The sequence below is a fragment of the Erinaceus europaeus genome, chromosome X (genome assembly GCF_950295315.1).
Source record: "Erinaceus europaeus chromosome X, mEriEur2.1, whole genome shotgun sequence".
In the NCBI taxonomy this organism is placed as follows: domain Eukaryota; kingdom Metazoa; phylum Chordata; class Mammalia; order Eulipotyphla; family Erinaceidae; genus Erinaceus; species Erinaceus europaeus.
In genome coordinates, this window is record NC_080185.1 from 4,255,615 (window position 1) to 4,264,667 (window position 9,053).

General features: G+C 43.7%; 1 protein-coding gene across 2 annotated transcripts in view; it reads right to left on the reverse strand.

The window, feature by feature from the left end:
• Positions 1 to 3,153, reverse strand: part of PASD1 (PAS domain containing repressor 1) — a 47,417-nt gene extending 44,264 nt beyond the window's left edge. For both annotated transcript variants that reach the window (XM_060183571.1, XM_060183570.1), the window contains exons 1-2: positions 2,970 to 3,153; positions 2,253 to 2,342 (exon numbers count right to left, since the gene is read on the reverse strand). In XM_060183571.1, the coding sequence (XP_060039554.1) occupies positions 2,253 to 2,342; positions 2,970 to 3,054 (175 nt within the window). In that variant the 5' untranslated portion in view covers positions 3,055 to 3,153. The remainder of the gene's footprint in view (positions 1 to 2,252; positions 2,343 to 2,969) is intronic.
• Between the last annotated feature and the right edge of the window lie 5,900 nt (positions 3,154 to 9,053).

Genomic DNA, 9,053 nt, shown 5'->3' on the forward strand with positions numbered 1-9,053 from the left:
GACCCACCTGCTACCCAATCCCCCTTCTTCGAGGCTTCCTGCTTTACCCAGCGAGCGGTGTCTCTGTCCACCCAGAACCTTTGCTGCCAACGCCTGCCGCCTCCACCTCTGCTAGCCCACCTCCCCCAGCACCTTCAGGAGCACGTGCTCCACTCTGGGATGATATTAGTGCATGTCAAGAAATGTCCACTTCTTCTTTTCACAGATGAGTTATAGACCTAGGCCATAGGGTTTGACCCCCATTCAAGATGCAAGAGCCCCTACAGGGTTAGCTCTGAGAACAGCACTTGCTTTCCCAGTGGGTCTGAGTCTCAGAGCCTTCCTAGGAGAAGATCTGGGAAAGAAGGAGACCAAGCCCAAGCTCCTGAGTTCTCACTGAGGAGGGAATGGGAGGAGGACATGGAGCTCCTGGGAAGAAGACTCAGCAGAAGAAGCAGCCACAGCAGCTGCACAGCAAGCAGCCTCCAGACCAGCCCTCCTGCTGGCCAGGGCTCCTGAGAACCATTGTGTTCCTCAAATGCAGGACTCAGGCCACACTGCTGTCCTCTGGCTGATTTTCTAAGTCACTGCCCTGCTGACTTGCGGCTCAGCCTAGTGACCTCCACCTCCTATGTGCCCTCCAAGGAAATGAAAATGGCAGAAAAGAGTACATTTATTTCTGGGGGGGGAGGGTGATCATTCATCATTCATCCATGAAGGAAGAGGTATTTACTGAGCTCCTGCTCTGTCTCAGAGGTTCAGGAGACAAGACCAACAAGATAAAGAAGGTGATGGTCTCAGTGTCTCCTGAAACTGGCAGGTGGAGGGAACAGGAGAAAAACCAACAGCTTGCTGCTCTTGTTGTGACGATGGTCAAGGAAAGCTTTCCTGAGAAGCTACCGGGTGAGCAAAGATCTGAAGGCTGGGCAGACACAGCCACGGGAGACCTGGGGGCAAAGCCCCGCAGGCAGCGCTGGCATCATCCACAGTGGAGCGGAAAAGGGCCTGGCCTGTTCAGAGAGCAGAAAGAGACCCAGCAGGCAGATCTCAGCAAGAGATAGAGGCACAGGGTGGTTGAAAAGGGAGCCAAGAGGAGGCAGGCAATACGGTGAGTAATTGGCGTTTCTTCTCGGTGGAACATGAAGTACTTTAGAATGGAGGGCAGCCATTTGGGGGAAGCGGCATGTAAAAGATCACTGTCTGAGATTAGCAAGCACATAAAACGAGGGGTGGAGAGTCCAGCCAGACGGCTAACCTGAAAACAGCAGATGATCATGGCTTGGACCAAAGCGCTGCTGGGAGGCTACTGAAGTGAAGAGACATGAAAGGCTTTGGAATGCGCTTTAGAGGCAAAGCCAGAAGATAAGGATCTGCTGGTGGGACGGGTGTGGGCATGAGAGAGGTGGAGGGCAAGGAACGACTTGTGGATTTTCTGTTTGAGTGGCCAGGAGAATAACTGATGACCCCCGTCACCACAATGCACTGAAGAGAGCTTTGATGGTATGGCCTCTCCCTCTCCCTCTCCCTCTCCCTCTCCCTCTCCCTCTCCCTCTCCCTCTCCCTCTCCCTCTCCCTCTCCTCTCTGTATGAATGAAGAATGAAGAAATGGCTCTGGCAGTGAACCTGAGCAGTACACAAGGGTCCAGCTCCACAAAGAAACAAAGAAAAGACGCAGCAAAGAGCAGAGCAGGAGCAGCCAGTCAACTAGGAAAGTAACCAGGTAAGCATCTTTTCCTGGAAGCCAAGAGCAAAGGGTTTCAAGAAGGGAGTGGTTATCTGCCCAGTGTTTTTGCAAGGTCACGAGCCAATGAAGAAGTTAAAGGATTGAGGAAATCAACAATGTGGAGGCCATGGGGATTCCTGGTCATGTTGCTTGGACCGGAGGCCTAGGGGTTCCCTCAGTGAATTGGGTTAGGCAGAGAACTGACCACGAGGAAGTGCAGATGGCTCTGCAAAATCAACTCAAGAAACTGCTGTGCAGGCAACACAGAAACAGACCTTCAGCCTCATTCTCCCGTCAATCTAGTCAGAGCTCCATACTGGCTGGGAGGTCCTCTCATGCGCCTGATGCCATGACAGTTCCGAAAGGAACAACTATGGTCAAAAGGGAGGACTGCACATTCTGGGAAAGCTGCACCTTCTTCAAAAAGAGCCAGCTAAGCCCTCCTCACCGCCCCCCGCCCTCCCCAGGAAGCCTGACTGTACCACATGGTGTGCTCAGTCCACACTCCCATTGCATGCACTGTCCATAGTGCCCATGTACACATTTCTACCTTTGCTCCTGCTGCCTTTCGGAGTCTTGGAAGCCACTTTCTTACAGCTCTGAGAACTTTGTGGCTGATCAACACTGGTACTGGTAGTAGCTGGAGGTCAAGAAAAATGCCGTTTTTAGAGAGCGGTTTTTACATCATGATCGTATACTTACAAGCGCAACCCACTCAGATGTTTTGAGCTAAACCTGCTGAAATATTTCAGGCCCCAGTTTATACCCTGGGGCCGTGTCTCCCTTAGCTGCATTTGCTATGTGGCCTCAAGTACTCGAGACGCAGACACCTGCTCTACTGCTGCCTGAACAGATTTCCACTCATTCACTCCTTTGCTCCCTTTCACATAAGCCTCAGTGATATTTCTGCATCAGCCTCATGCACAGTTAGCACTGAGAAGCTAAGCAGGTGCGTCTAAGAAGCGCTTCCACGTGGTCCGGAAGGAGGCACAGTGATAAGGCTTTGGACTCTCAAGCATGAGGTCCCAAGTTTAATCCCCAGCAGCACATGTGCCAGAGTGATGTCTGGTTATTTCTTTCTCCTCCTATCTTTCTCATAAATAAATAAAATATTTAAAAAAGAAAGAAGAAGAAGCACTTCCACATCCTCTAGTCGCTCCAGCCTCCCATCCATGGGGAGTGGCTGAGAGGCCTGGCGGCCCCGCTCACAGCTAACTTTCCACATGGTTCATGGGAAAGCTCTCTGGAGAGGACTCTCCGCTCAAACCTTCCTCCTCTTGGCCAGGGTCTGTGGCGGCCTGTGGTGCTTCAGCTCCGGCTTCTGTCACACAGTAGCTGGATCTCTGCAGCATGGTATTCAGTTCCTCAAATAAGCCGTGGCATTGGGCCTTTTCACTGACTACACCCCTAATTGACAAAGAAAGAACAAATCAAATTATTAGTGGTGAGGGTAGGTCTGGAGGGTCAGAAGGACAAACAGTGGATGACGAGAGATAAAAAGAGACAAACAGGGCATGGGCAGTGGCTCACCCAGTTACCTACTACCAAGTGCAAGGACTCGGGTGGGTTCTGACCCCCACTCCCCACCTGCAGGGGGTTCCTCTTGCTTCACGAGCAGTGAAGCAGGTCTATAGGTATCCATCTTTCTCTCTATCTCCCCATTCTCTGTCAATTTCTCTCTATCCTACGTAATAAAAATAAAAAGAAAAATGGTAATCAGGAGCAATGTATTCATAGTGTAGGCACTGAGACCCTGGGATAGCCTTGATGGCAAAATAAATAAATAAAAGAAGGAAAGAAACACAGAAAGAGAGAGAGAGAGAGAGAGAGAGAGAGAGGCTCAGAGGGAGATAGGAATGTCAACACCTGGGCTAAACTCCAGTGCTTTCTTGTGCTTATCAAAACAAAGAAAGGGAGAGCAAGGCCATTGCCACCAGACGGGGAGACCTGGGTCCAGGCATGGCCAGGAGTGCCTGTCTCCTTGTCTCCATTGCAAGGCTCAGCGCAGTGTCTGGCACAGAGGGCAAAGGCTCACCGAAGATAATTTACATCTAAATCAATATGAATTTAGTGTTGGAGTTGCCATCCACAGTATGTTCTTACGCACCTTTACAAAAATCCTTCTGAGTAGGAAAAACTCGGCTTACCTGGAGAGTGTGCCCTCTCTGCCATATACTTGGCCCAGGTTCCCACCCGGCCCCCAAACGCTGGAGGGAGTTTTGGCACTGTGGTCTCTTTCCCTATCTCCCTCATCTCTCTATCTGAAAAAGTAAGACAGGAGCATGAAACCCAGCAGTGACAAAACAACAACAACAACAACCAGTAATTACTATTGAGGCCATTGCTCCTCAGAAGGAAGACTGAGATGTTAACTGAGTTATTTCACCTTTCAAATCATAGACCATACTAGAACACATTGACAGAAACTTTTTAAATTACTTTAGCAATGCACCCTGGGAAACTGATGTCGTCCATCTTCTCAAACGTAAATTTCGGCTCTGGACAAGCCAAGGCCCCCAAACAGGCTGCGAACACACCAGAACACACTCACTGCCCATCCATCTGGTGTCAGCTCTGGGCAGCCACAGCAAGGTGCAGAGGACAGAGCTTGATGAGGGAGGCTGTCAGGTGCATAGGCAATGGGCTAAGAGTCATGAGATACTTGGTGCTGGGAGGTGTGAGAAACCCACTGGAGAGGGCACATTTTCCAGAGTGAGTCAGGCTTCCCTAAGGAAGCAGTATTTTGCTTGTTGTGAGATAGAAGGTGAGGAGGGTGAGAGGGATTTGAGGAAGTATCAGTCAGATATGGATTCATACCTCTTCTCTTTCTCTCTTTCACTGTCATCCATTATTCAGTGATGTAACGAAGAATTCTGAAATCAAAGTGAAGCAATATTCTCCTAAGAATGCGGTCTGTGATGAATCACAAAAAAACATTAAGAAAAATAAAAATTCTTGAATGCACACCAACTCTCCCTCAAGGAATGCCCACTCCCTTTATAGAATTTCATCAAGTGCCAGTAACCCCTTGTATGTTATATAGATGTCGGATATTTGCTTTACTTTGTGATCCCCAATGAATGTTTGTCAAAAGAGCTTTACCAATGAAGAAATATATTTGAAAAAGCCACGAAACATTCTGTGAAGTTACGCAGCTTAACCCAAAAGTCAAGTCGTCGTAGCTTTATTTCCACGCCCTTAGATTCCTGTCACTCTCAGTAGCTTCAAACCTCTTACTAAAACAGAGACAGGTGTGCACTAAAAGCATCATGTCTAGCCAACATATATTCCACAGTGGAGAAACTCTGCATTTACTGCTACTGATTTCACAGAAATCCTGGGTCCCGAAATCATCAAAGTCCTCTGCTTGGAAATTGCATGTTGAGACATATCACCTCAGTCAGTCTCAAGGGAGAAGTCAATGACATTCAAATACAGGTATGTTAAACAACAAGAAACAGTTAAACTATAGCAACATCCTTCAAAGGTTCTCACAAAAGCACAGGAAAGTCCAGGGCTCCACCACCGGAGAGACACTCACAACAAAAGGTGGTTATCACACAAGCCTGTGTTGCTGTGGAAACTGGGGCCCAGCTGTGTAGCACAGGAGCTGGGGGGGGGGGCAGTGCCCTCTTTAGTGAAGGTGACTCCAAACAGGAACTGAACCTAAAACTCACCACTCTTCCCCACATACAGCCAGGACCTCCAGAGGCTACAGTTTCATTCATAAAATCTTCTACCACTAAGATCTAAATTTGAGGTGGGAGTGTTCTATAAAGAGCTATCATGGGAAGATGAGAAATTATATCTGTGTATCAGCAACTGTGCTGTAAATCATTACAGCCTCCCAATAAAATGGGTAACAAAATAAAAGAATAAAGACACTTAAAAACATCTCCCATCAATAAGGGTCAGTGGTAGAGCATAGAACTAATATGTGTGAGGTCCTTAGTTCAATCCCCTGCTCCATAGTAATGCATTGTTTCTCATTGATTAAGTAAATAGATTAAACTTAAAGAAATCATCCCACTGACAAAGGAAGAAAACCAGAAATTTTGTCTCAGTATACTGCCTAGGAAGGAAGGTCCTATTGAACTAAATCAACCTCAAGGTTTTAGAGGTCACTCTTGAGGGAGATTCTTGAAAATCATTTTATTTTACTGCATATGAGGTCCAGAAAATGAGAAAACATTTAAGGAAACTATTCACTACATCCCAGAATTAGGACATATGCATCCTCCAAGAACCTCAAATAATTAAAATGTCTCATATTTATCATAAAAGAAACTGTGCTTTAAACTATTAAAGACTAAGTTCAGGAAACTGAATTTATAATGAAAAACTAGGTAGATGTGAGAAAAAGAGAAAACCTGCAAATAAAGACACAATAAGATTACTTTCTAAAGAACAGATAAAGAAATGCATTTAAACACACAAGATGAGAAAATTCATACATGGAATATAGAGGTAAGGAAATCTGCCATATCGGCTTTACAGAGAGATAATGAAGTGGAAAATGAGAAATAAGATTCTGAGATAGGAAGGGTACGATAGGGAAGACTTAACAGGTATCTAATGGGAGCTCCAGATGAAGAAAATGGGAGAAAGACAGTACAGAGGTAATAGCTGAATTCTTTTTAGAATGAAAATAAGGCTCCATCTGGATAACTTAAAACAGAGTCTTACCTAAAATGATCATAATGAAATTTCCGAACAAAAAATACAGCTAGGCCATTCATAGTCATTAAACAGATTAACAAAAAGCAAAGAATAGTATCATAAAGATCATGTGCTCTGATTCTCATGCAATTGAATTAAAAATCAAAAACAAACAATGTAAAGCCCTACAGATGTGGGGCTGAGGAGATAGCACAGTTGTAACACGTCAATCAGGCCTAGCTGAGGCCTGAGGGGTCCCAGGTTCAATCTCTGGCACCACTGTATGCCAGAGTTGAGCAGTGCTCTGATCTCTCTCCTCAAATAAGTAAATAACTCTTTAAAAAACTGTAATTTCGAATAAGACACTACCAAAAAATTCCTAATTAACCTCATAATTCAGAAAATACTCAAAATGGAAGTACTGCAAAAGAATATTACATTGTAACATAAAATGCAAATAAAACAGTGGAAAGAAATCTATACTTTTAAATGTTTTTTGCAAAAAAATGAAAATAAATGACCAAAGCAGTAAACAAAGCAAACGGAAAAATAAGTAAACATAAATTAAAAAAAAAAAGAAGCAAGGAAACAGATCAGACCAGGAAAATAAAAACACAACAAAAATAAAACTCATAACAAAGGCAGCAAAATAATTTTAAGAAACAATAAAATAAATAAACATCATCAAATCAACTGATGAGCAAAATAGGGTGGAATCATATCAGAGCGGTTGGTTAGAGACTCTGGTACAAACCTGCAGATGTAATAAAGCTGCACCCTCCACGTGGTTCTCAGACTCCCCCCCCCTTTTTTTTTTGCCCAAACTGTAACTGTAATGCAACAACATTTGATTTTTATTCAGGGGTGTAGCTCAATAGTATAGTATGTGCTTAACATGTGAGGTCCTAGGTTCAACCCCAGCACAGACTAAAGAGATAATTTTGTTCCTATAAATCAGTAGACAAAAAATCAGAAAGTAGTTCCTTAGCAGTATGGCAGCGGCAAACATAAACAAGAACAATTGCTTCTAGCTATGGAGTAAATGATAGAAGATTCACTCTCCTGCTACAAAAAAATAGTACTCGGAAAAATTAGAAAAATAACTGCTCTGATTCACTGGAGAAGGGGCAGTATATACATGTGATCCAAGATAAGAGCAATGCTCAGAGGAATCCAACAATGACAACAAACAAACAAAAAATACAGCTTTCTGCATAGAGGAACTTCCAGACTGAGTAAAGTGGTCTCACAGAGATAAGAAAACAGATGTAAGAATTCAAGACAAAGCAGATGGCTGAAATTTGTACAACAAAATACCAGAAAGAAAGGAACTGAGACAAAAAGGACCCTAGAACTCAGAACACAGGGAGTCTTGAATCTCTAGCTGAATTGTAAGCTGCTACATATGCAAGTTATTAGTGCATGACCAATGAAGAAAAGACTTCCAGCAAAAGACCCAATATGAGAAATATAAAATTATTTCACTACTAAGTAATTTTACATTTTTTAAAAATATTTATTTTATTTATTTATTCCCCTTTTGTTGCCCTTGTTGTTTTATTGTTGTAGTTATTATTGTTGTTGTCGTTGTTGGATAGGACAGAGAGAAATGGAGAGAGGAGGGGAAGACAGAGAGGAGGAGAGAAAGATAGACACCTGCAGACCTGCTTCACCGCCTGTGAAGCGACTCCCCTGCAGGTGGGGAGCCGGGGTTCGAACCGGGAACCTTATGCCGGTCCTTGTGCTTTGTGCCACCTGCGCTTAACCCGCTGCGCTACAGCCCGACTCCCAATTTTACATTTTTTTATCTTTTTAATCTTTTATTATTTGATAGAGACAGAGAGAAAATGGGAGGGGATGGGGAGATAGAAGGTGGGAAAGAGATAGACATCTACAGACCGGCTTATCTACTTGTGAAGCTTTTTCCCTATAGGTGGGGAACAGGGGCTTGAACCTAGGTCCCTGTACACTGTCATGTGGGCACTCAACCAGGTGCAACACCACCTGGCCCCAAAACTAAATTAGTCATAACTGACATATGGCTTGAAGACACTTGCATTTCATCCAGCAGAGTGAGGAAAAAATATTTTAAACAATGAACAGAGCCTCAGTGTGGGATATTTTAAGGGAATTTAAAATATATGTAATTGAATTCCCAGAAATGAAAAACAAAAGAAAAACATTTGAATAAACCATTTCTTCCATACTAGATGAAAACTGTAAACTCATATATTCAAAGAGCTCAGTGAATCAAATAAATAAGCAAGGGAAAACTTACCAAGGGACATCTTAAACAAATTACTAAAAATTATAAATATAAAATCTTAAAAGCAAATGACTAAAAGACATTTAAGTGGGGGTAAAAGAGCAACCTTTGTCTAATTTCTCATCAGAACAACCCAAACTGAATGGGAAGAAAATTTCTTAAATGTGTTAGGGAGGCGGAAATCAACCTAGGATTCTATATGCAGCAAAAATATCACTTTATTTCACTTCAAAGAAACTTGAAGTGAAATAAAGCTATCTTCAAATAAAAAAATATATATATAGGCACCAAGGACCAGAAGCACTAAGCACACTGACCAGAAGTACTTGGAATGATGGATCAGACTACAAAGATTGATGATGATTGGTGATGGAAGAAGTCATGCCAGACTGAGCAGGTTCGCTAAGCCAGAAGTCCAGAAGTAGG